At 33.7% G+C, this 20,239-nt stretch overlaps 1 protein-coding gene across 1 annotated transcript in view; it reads right to left on the reverse strand.

The window, feature by feature from the left end:
* The window catches only part of spel1 (DNA mismatch repair protein spel1), a 128,943-nt gene that overhangs the window by 28,254 nt on the left and 80,450 nt on the right, over positions 1-20,239 (reverse strand). The window contains exons 3-10 of the mRNA XM_069824625.1: positions 16,664-16,939; positions 14,905-15,015; positions 14,202-14,372; positions 11,937-12,125; positions 8,786-8,973; positions 5,406-5,603; positions 4,018-4,232; positions 1,091-1,236 (exon numbers count right to left, since the gene is read on the reverse strand). Coding sequence (XP_069680726.1) covers positions 1,091-1,236; positions 4,018-4,232; positions 5,406-5,603; positions 8,786-8,973; positions 11,937-12,125; positions 14,202-14,372; positions 14,905-15,015; positions 16,664-16,939 — 1,494 coding nt within the window. The remainder of the gene's footprint in view (positions 1-1,090; positions 1,237-4,017; positions 4,233-5,405; positions 5,604-8,785; positions 8,974-11,936; positions 12,126-14,201; positions 14,373-14,904; positions 15,016-16,663; positions 16,940-20,239) is intronic.

The following is a 20,239-nucleotide window of genomic DNA, read 5'->3' on the forward strand; positions in this document are numbered from 1 at the left end:
ACTACAGTTGTGATAGTATTTTTGTTTCGGTTTACAAACAGAGAATGTGGATCTATGACAAGAGAAGTAGCTAATGAAGGGCGCATGCAATATATTTTCTCTTCATATGAAATGACATTCCGAAATTAGTTCCATCTCCGAATAAATTTTTCGCTATGGTTCACTGAAAATTTATATCGTACACATCTATTATCAGTTTAATATTGCAGAACTCACGTTTATAAATCAAACAAAAGGTCGCACAGGACGATAGCTGCTGTCGATGCCAAGATATTACTGAGAGAGGTTCTGCTGCATGGTTAATTTTATAAGCAAGTTCGGCACTCTCATGCCTCTAGTGACAGAAGGTGGCATCATTGGGCGTGGTCACAGAAGCTACACTGGTTCATGGCCTAACTATTATAGTCGCGACGCTGTTATTCCCGGCATGACTCCTCCTGTTTGCTTACGTCTTAGGAAGTCAAGGCTCTATAAAGTCTAGGTAGGTAGTATCGTTCACCATTTTTGTTCTTTCGTTGCCGAGCTACCAGACGAGGGATCTATTTGCCACACCGTTAAATATTATCATGTAGTAGCTCCTATGATAATAAATCAAACACACTGTAATTCAGCAAATAATTGAGCGGCAAATAATGTCCTCATGTCCTTTCTGCGAACGCAAGTGAAAGAGCCAAAATGGCGGGCGATTTATCGAGCCTTAGGAAATGCTTAACGTTTTCATCAGCGAATCACAAGACTCACACGTTGAAATGTAGCCGACCTGGCTGCTGGAAATTAGAGTGACGGGACTATAATAACATTAGCATTCGACTGTGGCTTACAGTGTTATTACAGTAAGCATTTGAAATTCTATCACTTTTTGTTTCCTCACAGAATGGGTGTCCATGCTCGATGCAGAGAAAGACGCATTCTACATCAAAATTTAATATTTAGTTATAACCAATTTACCAAAGTCGTCATACTTTCCAACTTTATATCAGCCATTCACGCACTTCCTACTCGAACCACTATTGCATTGGGAGCATCATTTACACGCTTGGAAATGGGAACACATAGTCTTAAGAGAGATAAAGAGAGAAATGCACTGCACCTTCAGAGTGACGCGAAAGAAGTATCCAAGTTGAGCATTGGACTCCAGTTTGAGTGTCTTGTTGGGTTCCAGGCAGAGGTCACTAGCTGCACGTGTCAACTGTTTCTTGATGCGTTCCTCCAGGCTGTCCATTGTCTCACGCAGCTCTGCACAGACACAAAGCAATCAGATCCCAATCCAGCTGCTTAATAAAGAAGTAAATGGAGAGTTTTTTGTCATTGTCTATATTTAAACACAAAACAGCAAAACTTATTTTATATGCAAATCAAGCTTTCAGATATAACTCCCTGTAAAGTTGATTTGAATAATTTCGAGGATCCTGGGTTCGATGCCCGGCCCTGGAACAATTTTTCCCTCGAAATTATTCAAATAAACTTTACAAGGAGTTATACCTGAAAGCTTGATTTGCATAATACACGTCACTGTTCGTTAACAGAAAACCACAATTTAAGTCACACAGAGATAGTGTGCTCTCAATGTTGGTTGCTTGACGGTTGTCAGCCCACTTTGAAGTCTGTGGATATAGAGGAAAAAATTGGATCGGTGTCGGTTAGAGTTCCCTGGTAGCTCAGTTGAGAGAGCGTTGGTACGTTAAACCAAAGGTCCCGGGTTCGATGCCCGGCCCCGGAACAATTTTTCCCTCGAAATTATTGAAATTATTCTTATTTTATGTTTTACACTTATACTTTCTTTGTTTATGCTTCTTACACTTATATGATCGTATTTTAAACCCCAGGGATACAAAACATCATTTATATGTTATAAGTAGGGCTAGAATTTTGATGAAATTGCATCTTTTTTTCTAGTAAGCCAGAAACATTGCTGCTTTAGTATTTGTATGTTATGTGATAAACTGATAGTTTTAAGACATATTTGTTAGGGTATTTTTTTTTTGCATCTTTTACTTCTTACAACTCATAAGAGAATTTTTTTGTTTTATTCGGTCATTGTTGGGGTATTTTCATTTAATTTTGACCATAAATCCCCATTATTAATGTAAAATATTATTTATTTCCTTTGATATTTTTCTACATATTTCTTTCAATTAATACCCAATATTTTGTATATTATTTTAATCGTTTTTCTACACAAATATTGTGATTTTAATGTAGTACAACCCCACGCAATGGATCAGTCCAACCACCCCTTCAATACAGACTCCTCTATACCTGCTAGTTCCGGATAAGAGTGGCCTTGTGGTGGACTACATGGAACTACATCAGGGAAAATAATTAATTGAAGTGAACTAATTAGAAAAATTATGTACAATTAAATAAACTTAAATGTTGGTACTAGAATTTAATTTAATTACTAGTATAAATATTAATATCCCTACCAAGACAATTATGTAAGATCAATTTTTAGGGCATTTTTAAGGGCATTTTTGAAAGATTTTTAGTTCATAAATGCATTTTTTAGGACATTTTTTTCGTGATTTATAGGTCATCAAAATCCTAGCCCTAGTTATAAATCAATTTTGTCGAAATCAGGTTTGCCATGAAAATATTAGAACGCGAAAATACAGCACGTGTTCATTGTTAAGATGCGCCCTACTTTGAAATTCGTAGAAATTCGAAGCTACCCATACTTGTCTCCAACAATCTTATGTCTTTAATGACTCCGTTACAGCTTTAGAAACAGTGAAACATTCTGTAACACACCATGATGAAACTGAAGAAATTATGGAACAGTAATCTCAAATTTGAGGGCATGATTTATTCCTTAGGAACAAGCAGTCCAAAATAATTGTATTTTTGTAAAATAATTACATGTTACTAAATGAAGATCACATAGGAAGAACAAGATAAGTTAATATCGTAAAATTTTCTGGATTGGAGTTTGAAATGTAATACATCAGCCAGCTCTGGCTCTAAACATCTAAGATTCTCTACAAATAGTCTCTCACTCTTCAAGAATATGAGTTATAAATTTGAGTACTGTATTATGGAGTCAAATTACATCAATTATTCTGAAACTTTTACCACATATTTCTTACAATGTGCAATACACAAAGTTTCACTTTGATATACCAATTAATTTACTTTTAATTAATTTGTTGTTGTTTTTTTTTTTTTTACTGAATTATAATTGTCCCAATTTTCAAAGCTTACATAATATTTCTTTAAATTTATATTTAATTTATTCCTGCTAGATGTATGTAAAATATGACACATGCTTTTCATATTTTTCCAATTACTTTCTGAGAAAAAAAAATATTTACCCTTTTAGTTGTTAATTTTTCAATTTTTTTAAATTTATCACATCCTCAACACATGGTAATTTGAATACTTTCAATAGCAAAAGAAAACACACGTGTCAGTTTACTTCACATGCTTTTGTGGACTTCTGTGCAAAAAAATTTCACTGAGACTGGAGAAAAACTGCATTCATTAAAGCATTTTGAATCTTACAAAATGTTGAAAATTGAAAAATCGATAATGATTTACAGTATTGCTCTGCTCCCCTTTAAATTTGTCCTGAGGGGCTTTAAATTGACATAGGGCCAAAATAAGCACAGACATAGAAAACTGGAACATTATTTTATCTTTCAGAGTTAAAAACAAAATTTTCATTTCTTATGGTTTTTTCATTATTTACACTGATCCACAGCCTTAGCTGTGAAGTTATAATTTTCTCTTGTGAAAATTTGACTAATACTTGTTCTCCTCATATTGTCTTCGAATGCTATTTCAGATGTTATTAAAAATGTCATTTCAGTTAAATGTTTTCTTCACTTATGCTTTTTTTTCAGACCTCTATAAAAACATATTAATGAAGGTTTACTGTATTTTACTATTAAGAAGGTGAGACTGGAAATGGAAAGGTGATATTTTTAAAGAAACCCATACCAAGTTGTTCTGTCTGAAGAGTAGATTCCAGCACAGACAGTTTTCTCTTTGCATGAAGCTTATTGAATATCCTCTTACCTTTCAGATCATCGTCGAAGCTGGGCTTAACCAGGAACTCGCCACGGTCCACCTGCTCCATGTCCAGTGTTGACTCCACCATGTCCTGAAAGCGCTCCATGTCGGCCAGTGAGTCTGTCAGTGGCTCCACGAACATGCTGCGCAGGGCAGGAAAGTCGTCCTGGCCACTCAATGACTGAAGGAGCTGGGGCAAGCGCCCCACTGCCTGGTAGATGCTGCAGCAACAGAAGAGAAACCAGTCATTTAAATCCATTATTCACAAGCAGCAGCACTTCAGTAGTGCTTCTAAAAGAGGCTCATCTGAAGGGACTCTATAAAGAATTGAGGGGTTTGCCGGAAGAAAGGCGGATAGACCTCTACGCCCTTCTTCGGGAAAACGGTTTAAAATGTAGTGAATAATTCGCTAATTATAGTAGCGAAATTTTGTTTTGATTGTACTGTACATACCTGCAGGACAGGGCTGCGTGCGTGCTTGCGCGATTTAGTCAGTCAGTCTACAAGTAGAGCTGGTGCTGCGCGTTACCGCATACTGTACTGTGTGTGTTTTCTCTTGGTAGAGACTAAGCAAATATATATAGCTCAATTTAGTCAGTCCAGTTGTTTCCTTTGACTGCTTTTTATGTTCATTATTGTCCTTGCTTTAAGAGTAAACAAACTTATGAAACTCATAGATTCAGATGGAAATATTTTATCTTCTATAAAGAGATTTGTTACAATATTCAGATTTTTGGGCTTATTGTTATCAGGATTATACAAACAATAAATTTTATTTATAAATGGAGATTTTCTTTTTCTGTTATATTCAGAGATTTTGCTTTGCGTACTTAATGTCTATTCAGTATATCTGAAATAATGTAAATTACTTTAGAAGTAAATAATAAATGTCTAAAATGTATCTTTGTTTCAATTCCCTGTGAAATTTAAATCTGAAATCTACATTAAATCCCCTAAGTAAATCATTATACGGATAAAGGGCGTATAGACCGAAGTTTTATATGGTACAAATATAAGGAAATTTAATAATATAAATTGCCTAAATGCTACAAAACATTTATACTCGCTAAGATTTTTAATTTAATGTATAATTTTGTTCACTATCTGTATAACATTTTATTCAGGTGCGTTTTAAAATCTTAGATTGCCTGTATCTCAATTCACCATATTGACGTATAAGCCCTTTTTCTGGCAAACCCCTCAATTATTGGTGGAGTGTGACTAAGGAGAGAACAGCTTGGAGGGAACTCCTTAAGGAAGCTGAGGCCCACACTGGACTGTGATGTTATTGATGGTGATGAACAGTATAAACTATAAAAAACATGATGAATACACAAGATATTTGTCAGGAAGAAAACATATATTAATTGTGGACAGTCACAAGTCCTGCTCACCGGTAGCAGTCCTGCAGGCCAGCCTTCTTGCGCCCCAGCTTCTTGGCCAGAGCCTGCAGGTCTGGGATGCGGCGCAGGTGCTCCTCACGCAGGGCCTGGCGCATCTCAGTGTTTAACAGGATGGCTTGCACCACGTCATGGCGCTCCTCGATGGTGTGGAGGTCCCTCAGTGGCTGCTTCACCCACTGTGCCAGCAGCCTGTAACCAATCAATCAATTTTATTATTTCTCTTAAGTTACAAATTCTAAATTATACATAGATAAACAATTATAAACTTGCTCACTTACGGCTTTTAAGGAACCTGGAGGTTCATTGCCCCTTTCACATAAGCCCGCCATCGGTCCCTATCCTGAGCAAGATTAATCCAGTCCCTACCAACATATCCCACCTCCCTCAAATCCATTTTAATATTATCCTCCCACCTACGTCTCGGCCTCCCTAAAGGTCTTTTTCCCTCCAACATCCCAACTAACACTCTATATGCATTTCTGGATTCACCCATATGTGCTACATGCTTTGCCCATCTCAAATGCTGGATTTAATGTTCCTAATTATGTAAGATGAAGAATACAATGCGTGCAGTTCTGTGTTGTGTAACTTTCTCCATTCTCCTGAAACTTCATCCCTCTTAGCCCCAAATATTTTCCTAAGCACCTTATTCACAAACATCCTTAACCTCTGTTCCTCTCTCAAAGTGAGAGTCCAAGTTTCACAACCACACAGAACAACCGGTAAAATATAACAATAATAAACACATTAAAATACAATGCTAGGTGTTGAATTAAAAGAACTCTCTAATACTATGAAATGGATTAGCAATAAGCATAATTTTTGAAATAGATTTAAATCTCTTTAAGCTAGCAGAATGGGCATTGCTCTGCAAACTATTAAACATATCTACTGCAATAATGTTGGACCATTGTTTATTTTAGTTAGCCTTACATTAGGAGTGGTCAGTGAAGTAACTGTGGAATTGACATTGTAAATGAAAATTATTTAAATTCATCTTTGTGAATATCAGGCCAGAAGCCAGGTTTACTATGCAGCTTAAAAGGATCCATGCAATGCTACTAACTATACAAATAAACAGTTGACAGTCACAAACACAAGAACAAAAAAATAACTAAAAATGGAGAAAGAATAGTAATAATAAACACGTGCCTGACAAGATGAGACAGGACAGTTACTCATGCCCAACCCTGTACAAATATAATATTGAACGTCTAAATATGATTCAGTTCCAATGTGTCCTATCCTTGTTCTTAAAATAAAGGTTTGAGTTTTCAGGTTCATTCACAATGAAAATTAAACATAACATTAGCATTAACTTAAGAACGTAAATGTTACCTTAAAATCAAGAAGTCATACCATCATTCATGATAGGAACATAAAATAATATAATCGCAACCTGGTAACCATGGAAACATAACAACGACGTCATTTCGTCATATTCTGTTGTATACTTCAACACTCTACGATTGTGTATTGTTACCAAATCATGTAAGCATGAAAGTTTGTAGTTTGCAGACTTTCATGCTAATATCTAACAGTAATGTTAATGTCAGTGTTTATGTGAATCATTGTGAATGATCCCATTTGACAATCTGACCACAAACTTTCGTGTTTATGTTACATTTATGTTTAATTTTCATTGTGATGGGCCTTTCCTCTGGATATTTTCATACAATTTAATAGGTTTGTTCCAGCAAGCAATTCAGAACACGTTCTGAACTAATACCAAACTTCTTTCGATGCATGCACCAGTTGTGTACTAGTTTTACGTTGTTGGAACATTTCTTGAACTCTACTTTCACAGCCTCTGACAATTCTTCTGATATTAAAATTTAATTCATCTTCCGAACTTAATTCTTCGTAAAATATATCGCTATCACCTTCCAAATCACTCATGATGGATTATTTTTTTTATTTTAACCTTCCAAGTCAGATTAAACCATCTGCGCATGTGTCAACAGTTCAGAATTCCCAGTTCCTGCTCTTAATCTAAAACACATTGGAACAGGGAACTAGGAGTTCAGTATCGGTTCGGAATCAGTTCTAGTCTTGTTGGAACGCACATGGAGCTACTGCGCATGAGCAGGCAGTTCAGAATCGATTAACCGTGCTGGAACAAACCTAATATCGTTCGAGTTTTCTGAATAGTGCAGAGTATGTTATTCCTCATGTTTTGCTAATCAAATGTCCATATCTGAAGGAACAATTTGTTTAGCCAATCTTACACTATGCTGATATGCATAATTCCAGGACAGGTTGTAAATTGGATGCTTCTTTAGCTAGCAATTTAACTCTAAAAATATAATTAACAGTACAATTATAATATAATTTGAACTGGTAATGGAAATTACGGGTAAACGGCTGAACGGATTTTAATAAATGAACCGTCATTTTGAAGCTTGGAATCCAAAATTTTTCAGAAAAATAGTAGTTTTCAGTGAAATTTCAGTTTTCCTACATCATTTTCCTATTTTCCAAAATCCATCTGTCGTCAGTTTTCAGAAATAATGGCTTTTAGAGAATAAAACAAAACATAAACACATTACAATAAACAATATCACATGAAGACTACGACATATTTAGAGTTTGGATGGCTCAGATTCTCTGACATCATAATACCAGTATGTCGATCTTCATTTGTGTAACTTTTTCAGAATGTTTCTGTAATATTGGTTATTAAAAACGTCAAGATTTACTAAAAAAAATTTACAGGTCAGATTCTCTGGTGTGTAATTTTCTGAGTACAGCTGTCTGTGTATTGGATATTAAAAACTACAAAACTTAAGAATGTTTGATGACATTATTACCATTAAAAATGAAATATTATTATAGTAAATGTCATGATGTGAGTATTTGTAACTTATTGTACAGATTGATGCTTTATTGATGATAATATGAAAGTGAAAGTTTTTGGGGTTATATAAGTAGATGTAGGGAATATCTGAATTTAGATCTTCATTTCCATAATATTTACTGAGTGACGGCTATATAGTAGTCTATACAAAACTTAAGTAAGATAATATTGTTATTAAAAATGAAATATTTTTATAGTTATTAATCAAGTGGTATGGGTCTTTTCCATATATTTAATGAAACTCAAGAACTGAAGATGTATAGGTTCAATAAAAAATATTTAGCAGAAAGAAAACCATTCAGAGGGATATGTTTCATTATTATGGAAGCAAATTACTTCCAAAATTTCTGGTATTCTTCAATTGAAATAATTTTGAAAAATTTTAATTTGAACGTCTAATGAACTTAGTTTGCAGCATTTGCTGCACAAGCCACTAGTATAATTATATATTTAATATCCTTCAATTATAATTAAATTTAGTATGATGTACAACAATGTAAGGGTGAACACTCGCCTGTGTCCCTGGGGAGTGCGGCACCGGTCTAGCAATCCGAGAACACTCTGATGGCGGTTTACAGCTCCAGTACCAGGAGGAGGAAGCAGGCTGAGGGCGCGCACTGCTGCAGCATCCATGCGGACATAGCGTGCAAGGTCCAGAGTAGTCAGAGAGAACTGTCCGAAGTTGCCAGAATCTGCACCCAACTGTGAACATCACACAGCATGTAGGGGAAACCTTTACTTTTGAAGAAAGAAATTTTTTTTTTTATTTCGTAGTTTTCTACAGTATAGTAGTTCTCCTCCAACCCATTAACAATTCTGTTTCTCTATAAGTTCTTATCCTCCGTGTCTTCTTCAATTAACCCTCTTTATGGATGGCTCTTCTTCGAACCTCCCATTGTTCCTTAGGCCTTCCCATCTTCTGTTGCAGTCTGCTCATTCATTTTAATTGCCATATTTGCCAGTTTTACGGTTCGTAAACATATGTAACACTCCCTTTTTCCATTAATATTAATATTCTTTAGGAAAAACTGACTGGAGATTTAAGGAAAACCACAGATGGAATTGTAATCTGTGGTGATGTAAACATAGATTATCTCTCAGAAAGTTTTCATAAAAGTAATTTAAACTCAATTCTAGAAACTTATAGCATGTACTGATAGTACTTTTATTGATAAAAGTAGGTTGAATTTCTATACAAAACCTTTAATGGACTGTCTGATCATGATGTACAAATCCTAAGTGTTTACAACGAAAAATCCCAAAACATCAATTTAAAAACTAAAAAACCCACCATGAAGTTGAACCTATTAATAATTTAAGAGGTTAGGTACAGCTTACAGCAGTAAAATTTTGGAAATATTCAATATTTTTTTCCTCCATTACTGTATCTTGTACAATAATGAAAATTAATGTGTGTAAAACATTGTCCTTCTGCTATATGAAAAAAATATTTTTATGATTTAAAAAAATTATTTATCTTTTTTTCAAAATTTAGTTCACTGTGCAGTGATGAAGCATTTAACTCAAAAACTATCCAACATTCTGTGATGAAATTTCTTGCGTGTATTTATGCATGTCATATCTACAATATGATGCAAGATCGCTTATCTATTTTTGATAGATTGTCTGATAAAAATAAATTTATTTTACAAACTGGTCAAATATCAGTATTTTCGTCTAACACAAAATGAAAAAAAATTATTTATTAAGGAATGTAGGCTAGTTGAAAGAGCATGATATTGTAAACATGAGTTTCAGCAATAAAATAAAGGAGAGAGAACATGAAAAAGTTAACAAGTTTATGAGTTATGAGGGAAATGCTTCATCACTGCATATTTTGAACTTTGAAAAAAAAATTATATATATATAAATAATTTTTTTAAATCGTAAAAATATTTTTTTTCATATATCAGAAGAACAGTGTTTTACCATACCAATTTTCATTGTTGTACAAAATACAATAATGGAGGAAAAAAATGTTGTATATTTCCAAAAATTTTACTTCTGTAAGCTGTATCTAACCCCTTAAATTCGTGTCTACAAAATGAATCTCAGGAAAATGTATATAGTACCAGTATCACTGACATTAATAGTAAATTTAACGTATTTTTAACTACACTTACGAATTATTTCAATGAATATTTTCCAGTCACGGTTGTGAAAAAGTTTAAAAGTAAAAACATGTGGGTAACTCAAAAAATTAAAATTTCTTGTATTACAAAGGGGAATACATATTTAATGAGTAGGACTAGTGATCATGCCTCATGTTTTTTTAACTACCATAAGAACTACTGTAAAAATCTATCAAGTCATAAAAGAGGCAAAAAGTATACATTTGAGTCGAAAAATACAAAATTCGAATAATAAAATTAAAACCCTTTGCAATATTATTAAAAATGAAACTTGTAGATATCCAAAGAATGAAAATATTTCTTTCATTAAAACCAATGATCATAAAGTAAAGGATACAAAATCTATTGCAGATTCTTTTACCGACTTCTATACAAATATCACCGACAACTTGCACATTCAAGATTGTGCAGAAAATGCTGCAATTGATTATTTAACAGATATATTTAACACTGAATTTCCAGGTCTCAAATTTATTCCCACTACTGCAGCAGAAATCATGTATGTGATGATAAAAAAAAACTTCTGGATGCGATGAAATACCAAGTAAAGTTCTTAAAGCCTGTTCTGAAATAATTTCTCCTCCTTTAACTTATTTATGCAATGTGTTATTTTCCCAGAAAGACTCAAATATTCAATAGTAGAATCAAAATACAAAACGGAAGATAAATGTATTATTGCTAATTGAACAGCTTAGCTGAAAAATGTTACAAAAGCCAAATTAAAATTTCAGAGGAACAAAAAAAGAAATACTTGATGCTCAGCATTGGTAACATTTTCCCACAACCTCCTGGGTTCTACAGTCTAAACTGAAGGTTCTACTTTTATTTTCAACCAACAGAGTATGTGCAACATCATTATATTAAACCATTATAAGAGGAAATAAAATGTCGTCTGCAACGTTTTTCCACTCAGCTATTCAATTATAGACTCATATCATTATTAACAACATTTTCAGAAGTGTTTGAGAAAGTTATGTATAATAGATTATAATTATCATTATTTGAAATCTAATTAGTTTTAGAGCAGTTTGGATTTAGAAAACAAAAATCGACAGGGAATGCTGCTTTTAGGTTGATGGATGAAGTACTGAATTTTTTAAATTCGAAATTACATGTTGGAGAGATATTATGTGATTTAGCTAAAGCATTTGACTGTGTAGATCACAATATAATGGTAAAAAAAATTAAAGATGACCTTCGGTTGGATAACATGGGAAAGTTAAACAGATTTTAACTGATCAGACATTCTATTCAGTAAAAGAATTCTTGAATCACAAGTTGTGATATATGCAATACTACTAGATTATATTATTTATTTTAAATGTATTTTAACTTGTAGTGTTTTTAATTTTGTTGTGTTTTTTATTCATTATGTAATTGACGTGTACATCCATATATGGAATAAACAATCAATCAATCAATCTTAACTTTTAGTGCATTAAATCTGATGCCTAACAAGGAGTTTCCAATGAACGAATGAACAAACACATGGTACTCTGCACATACAAGGACACTGAATTGCTTAAAGCTCACCTCCAGGTACTTTATGAGAGCGGAGAGGCTGCCAGTGGCTATGGTGAGGCTCATCTCTGGCAGCATGACGGCACTCTCCTGCTGGCCCTCCTTGAAGAGCAGCAGTCGGTTCAGGTCTTGTGCCAGCCCGTCCACAGAGAACTCAGATTTTTTGCGCACTGTCACCAGTATGCCTCCGCGCTCCATCACCTGCCAAAGAACATATTAATTAGTAATTATGAGTTATTTTAACTATTTGCACTGTTACGAACATACTCAATTGAATCAGTTGGAGCTGAAAGGCATTAAGTCAAAATTTGACCGTTTTTTTATTTTTTATTTAGCGTTATGAACTATTTAAGTAAGCCCTAACAATCGATACAAGAAAGATTTTTTTTTCTCCAGAATTCCAACATCGCCTTCATTTATTGACCTATCAATCGATCACATATTGGGTGACCGAGAAAACATCTGAAAATAATAATGATGATGATGATGATGATAATAATAATAATAATAATAATAATAATAATAATAATAATAATAATATCATCATCATCATCAGCAGCAGCAGCAGCAGCAGCAACAGGTTACCAGAGTATCTTTCTCTCCCTCTATCATTTTTTTTTTCTGCAGAAACAGTATGTAGTACCATACAGTATTTTACATTAGTACATATTTTTTCTAGATGTTAGTTATTACAAGCCTTTACGCTTTCATGGTATTGTTGCCGCTACTGCCAATAGGAACAGTTACTTGTGGGTGTTCCTCACAACTTGTAAAATAGTCACTACCTACTTTCAAAGAAATGATACCAAGAACTTCCGTACAATTTATAGCAAACGTGTTCTATGTTCCAGCGGCTATACTGTATAACTTATATGAAAAATGTCTTCCACAAGTGTAAAAATAAAATGTATTTGATCATATCGAAAAAAGTGCAAATAATTGAGTGATTTGGGGAAAGAGAAATCGTAACTCATCTCGCATGAGAATACGAAATTGGCGTTACAACTGTGCGTGATTTAATAAAAAAAAGAACAAAATACATTATGAAGTATGTAAATCTACAACTTTTACTATTCCTATCTTTCACCAGACAGCTATCATAAGGAATTTCCTTAGCTCTTAATCCATTGTGGACAATTGTTCGAAGACAGGTCTAGACCCCACAAGTGACACCAACAAGGCATCACTCGTGAGACAACTAAGCCAGGAGATAATGGGGTAAAGTGGCCAATATCTGGCATGTTAAATACATCATGGAGGAAATTACGCAAGTGTAAGCATTACGCACTTAATTCATGAAAATATTTTACGGTATGGGTTATTCTATTTTTTTGGTTAACTGTTCTGTTCACTACCTTCATTACCACGGATAATAGAGGTTCTATTGTACACCGTGTTCCACTTAGAGAGATCGAGGAATAATTGCTAATTTAAAGTATAAATAATGGTTTTATAACATAACTTTTTGCATAATTTGATGTAAAAATTCTCCAATTTTCGTACAATGGTCAATACAACTCGATGTATGCACCTCGAATTACCCTGCAGACTTCTAAAACGTACTCAACCTCCTGCCAAGTGTTCTATAACATTTGTGGAGTGACTAGTGCAGCTGCATTTGCAATGTGTTGTCTCAGTTCTTCCAAAGTGTCAACTCTACCACACTGGTACACAACACACTTCACAAAGCCCCAGAAAAAGGTCAATGGGCGTCAAATCGGGTGACTAGGTGGCCAGGAAGGGTTCTTCCTCTTCTAATCAACCTATCGGGAAAGTTTGCATAAAAGAAATCATGCACTGCTCCATAGTAATGGGGCAGAGCACCCCCCCTTCTCATGTTGCTGGAAACCCAATCCTTGGGGGAGTTGTTCAACAAAGAAGTTCTGCAACATTTCCAAATACACATTCCCTGAAACTGTCACCTCGATGAAGAAGAATGGTCCAATGACGGAATGCTCTACTGAATGGTGTCAGGCTTGTTTCTGCATTTAATATTGGTGCATATACGCATGAACTTGCAGCTGTTTTTAAACCATTGTTGCATGAACTTGGATAGTTTCTGCATCTTGTCAGATGTATATCACAACAATACCTTCATCTGATTTAAATGGTGAGAATTTATTTCTCGATCCCTCTAAGGGGAACATATATTGAAAATTGAAAACAACTTTTTCAGTCACTGTTATTAAATTATCAGCATTTCAAAGTGATTATAATAAGCAGCGTGCACTGTACTTAAATCTGAGTATTAGTTATCCTTTAACATAAACCACATACCTTCTTCACTTCCGCCATATCTGATGCAGAGTCAGGAGAGGCAGGAAGCAGCACCTCTTTAGGGCCTAGCTGCACCACGAGGGCTTCCAGGTTCGAGAAGTGCTCGTCATCTGGAAACTCACATACAGACAGCCTCCGCTCTGCAGCATCCACGAAGCCAATCCCCACTACCTGCACAATCCACATTCACATCACACTCGATCAATCTCACTGGATTCTTAGCCCGAGAGAAAATGTTTTTGTCTCCATAAATAAGAGTTCTCAAATATCATTTCGCAATAGAGCTGTAAACACCCATTACAAATTAAATTCTTTGTAGACCTGGAAAAGGCTTTTAACAGAGTGGAATGCAGTGACTTTATGGACTTCCTGAAGAAAATTGGAGCAGACTGCAAAGAGAGGAGTCTATTCAGTAATATTTATATGAAACAACGAGTTAAGTCAGGAGAGCAGAAGAAATATCACAGGGAAGTGGAGTAGGGAGAGAAGTACGACACGACAAGGATGTCCTTTATCACCTGCCCTGTTCAACATTTACTTGGAGAATTTAGTGAAAAACTGTTTTCAGAACATTGGAGGGGTGATAGTAGGAGAAAGAATAATAATAAAGTGCATAAGATTAAGATGATACTAAGGGATATGTTATTATTAATCAGACTGAAATTAACAAATAAACGGATAAAAATGAGGTTATGTTACTCACCCGGGCCTTTGTATCTCCACCCAGACGGACAGCAATGACAGCAGTGCCCACCACCAGGTCCACATTATTAAATAACAGCTCCTCGAACTGCACCAGATTCCCAGGAGAACCCTGCGTGACAAAGGCACATACTTCACCATTACATCAGCCATTCAGTAGGTCTACTAACATATGGTACCAAATTTCAGAACTCTAAATCAATCTGTTTTCCATGTAAAAAAATTTTTCTTCTTGCCACATGTTGAAAGCAAATATAAATAATAGTAGTAATAATAATAATAATAATAATAATAATAATAATAATAATAATAATAATAATAATTTTCAAATAGGTTAGACAAAACTTGGTTTATATACCAAAAAAATTGCATTTGCTAGTGCTTTTATGTGAAATGCTAAAAGTGAAGGCCGGCAATAAATATAAGGACACCAGCCAAAAATCATTTTTAAAATTGTGTCATACTCTTCGCCGAGATAGTAGTTTTTTTCTTAGGAACTGATTTGGTCTTGTATTTTGCGCCAATACTTTTAAACATACCTAAACATCACCAAAAGTTTAGTATTTCCTTTTCGCCAATAGTTTTAAACATATGAGCTGTCCAGAGCAGAAGTGGTGTAAGTCAAAATTGGGTAATGAGGTTTAAAGTAAAAATTCTGTAAAATACAGTGCAAAGTAGCAATTAATATGTCCTTCGTGCTATTCATTGACTACTAATAGTTCAAATAAATTGAATATTAATTGCTACTTTGTGCTGTATTTTACAGAATGTTTACTTTAACTCTCATTACCCATTACCATTTCTGCTCTCAATGGCTCATATCTAAACATCACCAAATGTAAACAACAAAAATTTTAGTATTTTCTTTTTGCCAATAGTTTTCAACAAATCTAAACGTCGCCAAAGTTTAGTATTTTCATTTTGCTGATAGTTTTAAACATATCTAAACGTCACCAAAATGTTAGTACTTTCTTTTTATCAATAGTTTCAAACATATCTAAACGTCACAAAAATTTTAGTATTTTCTTTCTGCCAATAGTTTCAAACATCACCAAAATTTTAGTATTTTCTTTCTGCCAATAGTTTTCAACAAATCTAAACGTCGCCAAAGTTTAGTATTTTCATTTTGCTGATAGTTTTAAACATATCTAAACATCACCAAAATGTTAGTACTTTCTTTTTATCAATAGTTTTAAACATATCTAAACGTCACCAAAATTTTAGTATTTTCTTTCTGCCAATAGTTTCAAACATCACCAAAATTTTAGTATTTTCTTTCTGCCAATAGTTTCAATCATATCTAAACAGCACCAAAATTTTAGTATTTTCTTTATGCCAATAAGTTTTAAACATACCTAACATCACCAAAATTTTAGTATTTTCTTTCTGCCAATAGTTTCAAACATCACCAAAATTTTAGTATTTTCTTTCTGCCAATAGTTTCAATCATATCTAAACAGCACCAAAATTTTAGTATTTTCTTTGTGCCAATAAGTTTTAAACATACCTAACATCACCAAAATTTTAGTATTTTCTTTCTGCTAATAGTTTTAAACATATATAAACATCATCAAAAGTTTAAATCTCTTATACCACAAGGCCTCTCGACAAGCAAAGCAAGATAAGAATTCGAAAATGTTAATGTGGGTCAACACGCACAAGGACTGTATCAAGAACTGAATAATGAAAATAAATGAGAATAACATTTTTATCAGCTTTTAGCAAACAACATAGTGGTTACACTGTTTCTTCCTTAGTACCTTGTACTCCAGGACCCACTCGGAGCTGTTCTTGGTGTTGGGGCCCTGTGTCACATACACTTCAACTCTGTACTGCTTTACCAGGAGCAAATCCCTCACAAATGACTCAAAATTTGATTTGCTCAGCACCAGCGATTCGATACGGTTAGTATCAGAGCCGATGAACTTCACAATAGCTGCTGAACGGAACACCTCCTTTGCAGCAAAGATGGCATCTGCCCCATGCACAGTGTAGTAGTCGCCTCGGTTGAAAAGCCGCACAGTTGTTGCTGGTTTCTGTAACAATCCAAAACACAGCTGCCATTAAAACAAGATACCTACTGAAGTTCTTTGTCATCGGTCCTTCAGCAATTTGCATGGGAGAGTAAAATGTTTAATATGGTACAGTAGTGTCATAGAGGTTCATGATATCATGAATATATATATATATTGTTTTTCCATTTTCAGAGCTATCAAATCATTACATATTTTAATTGTTGTTGGGGTCAACGTCTCAACTCTCATTATAAAGGAACTCTAGAGTCTAGACATTACAGTTAATGACGGATTTATTATTTTATGGATCCAATTTATTTTATTTGAGTACATAATGCACCTAGATGTATTAATTATGTGTTATATTTCCGCTGTGTCGACTGCTAGCTGGAGTGATGTCAGCACCAACTCTAGGGAGAAAGCAGAATCTCACGCTTTAGCTGGCTTGAAAGTCATTTAAATCAGTCCGGCTACATCAAAGGTACCGACGCGAAGTGTCCATTCTTTATAATCCCTATTCGCTGGTTTCCCTTCAAGGTAAAGGTGGGGAGCACGTAAAATTGACACCCCTGCCAATTGCCGGCTCCATGGTCTGATAGGGACCATTTTGCTTTTATTTTATTTATGGAAACTATAAAACATGTCAGATTAAATGCAATATATTTTCTTTTAATATGCATTTATATACACAAGCAAGTGTATATAATATCGTCTTTCAAAACACAGCTGTCAAAGAATATCACTTCTGCTAATGACTCAGTCCGTGATATGCAGCTTTATTTGATATACAAACCCAGCATCTGTCATATGCCTTGAAGACAAACTAAGGATGGAAAAGCAATGAATTAGAAAAACATGCACAAACTCCATTATCAACAGACTGTCTAAAAGAGAAGACAGACTAAGAAAAAATTATCTTGGCTGTGTGTGAGAGGTCATGCGATAAGCATACTGCTGAAGAAAAGAGCACTTCCACACATTTGGTTAATAAATCTAGCACGTGAATTGGGAAATCGTGAAAGGAACTGGTCACCAAGGAAACAGAACAATTCAATAACGTAGACTCACAGGTTCTCTGAATAATCTCTTTTGAGAAGAACATGGGATGGAAGAAAGTGGTTCAAGGCAAGGAGATAAGCAAATCTTTGTTTTCATGGAATCTGACACATCTTGAAATTCTACTGATATACATATAATGCTCACTTTGCATGAATTAAAAGTTTAGGGAAACTCAAGCAGAGCCGGGGAATCAGTTACACAAGGTTTCTCAATCTTAATTTTTCGTAAAAGTTCAATATTCATTATTAATGTTAAAGCTGCTAGGATGGTAAACAATTCACAAGCCATTTCAAAATCATCACACTGTTTTACCTTATAGAGAGAAGTATTGTTAAACTGCAAGAATTAAAAATTTCCCAGATATTCACAGCAATGCGTGTTTCCGACATCTCTGATACAGAAAAATAGTTTTCGGCATATTATCTGTTCCGTCTAGATACAGCAATCTTCTGAACTAATGGACGCATATTATTCATACTCACTTCTTACAAAGCCACCTCACATGATTGTATAATTTGTATGTAACATTTGCATAATAATAATAATAATAATAATAATAATAATAATAATAATAATAATAATAATAATAATAATAATAATAATAATATATTTATTAATATTTATTGTGCTGTACAATAGCCTGAGACTAATAACAGTCCAGCACATAATAATAATAATAATAATAATAATAATAATAATAATAATAATAATAATAATAATAATCATATATTTATTTATTTAGAATATTAACGTGCAAAAACAACAGCACAAGGCCAATTACAGTTTAGCACGATACAAAACAGAACAAAACAACAAATGATGATGAGAATGAATAATAGAAAATGGCAATGAGATGAAATACAAACAATATAATAGTCTACATCAATCATTGATCAAATAATAATTATAAAATTATAAATTAGTACAATGAGATAATTGAAATAATGGAATAGTCTACATTAATCAATTGACCAAATGCAAGAAATAAAATGGACAAATAATTATAAAATAAATAATAATAATAATAATAATAATAATAATAATATAATATTTATTTATTTTTTTACTAATATTTAATGTGCCTGGGACTAATAACAGTTCAGCACATGATAATAATAATAATAATAATAATAATAATAATAATAGTAATAATATATTTATTTATTTTATTTACTAGTATTTAATGTGCCTGGGACTAATAACAGTTCAGCACATAATAATAATTAATAATAATAATAATAATAATAACAATAATATAATATTTATTTATTTTATTTACTAACATTTAATGTGCCTGGGACTAATAACAGTTCAGCACAAGACAATAATAATAATTTATTTATTTATTTCGAATATTAATGTGCAAAACAACAGCACAAAGCCAATTACAGTTCAGCACAAAATAAAAAACAAAACAAAACAGAACAAATGATTATGAGAATTAATGACAGAATGACATATACTAAAAACTAATAATAATAATAATAATAATAATAATAATAATAATAATAATAATAATAATAATAATAATAATAATAATAGAATGTAATATTAAGAGGACAAATAATCCACTGCTGTGAAGTAACAGTCAATGGATCTGACCATGAAACGAGCGAGACCAGGTTTGAATCCTGGTTGGGATTTTTTCTGGGGTTTTTCCTCAAACAACTGAAGGAGAATTGCTGGGTAACTTTCGGCGTAGCACCTCGGACTCATTTCGCCATCATTAATTCACATATCATCATCATCATCATCATCATCATCATCATCCATACATAGCCTAGATTCAGTTCACGATGTGGCGTGCTGTACTTGTACAAGAGCACGGCCATTCAGCTATTCAATCATTCACAGAATAGGAGTGGTAAACACGATAAGCCTTTGGGTCTCTCCTCCGTACAAGGAAAAAGAAAAAGAGAGAACAAGTAAAGAACAGACAATTAACAATTAACTGGTATATTGTACGTAAATACTACTATATGAGAGTACATATATCCCGTAAAATATTGTTATTGTTATTTATCCACCTGCCTTTCGCGTCCATGGCAAAGCACAACTGAATAACATTATTTTTTTTTAATATATTGCAACCCTTCCCCATGGTTTCAATAAACTCTTCCGAGTGGGTTATTCATTCATTTATTCATCTGGTGTAAAGGGCTTCAGCGTTGGACTTTTCCATGATTTCCTTCAATCCTCCCAAGCAAACACCAGGATATTACTCTCAAAAGGCCGTGCCTGCTTTCTTCAAAACAGCGAATT

Source organism: Periplaneta americana, chromosome 4 (genome assembly GCF_040183065.1).
Source record: "Periplaneta americana isolate PAMFEO1 chromosome 4, P.americana_PAMFEO1_priV1, whole genome shotgun sequence".
In the NCBI taxonomy this organism is placed as follows: Eukaryota; Metazoa; Arthropoda; class Insecta; order Blattodea; family Blattidae; genus Periplaneta; species Periplaneta americana.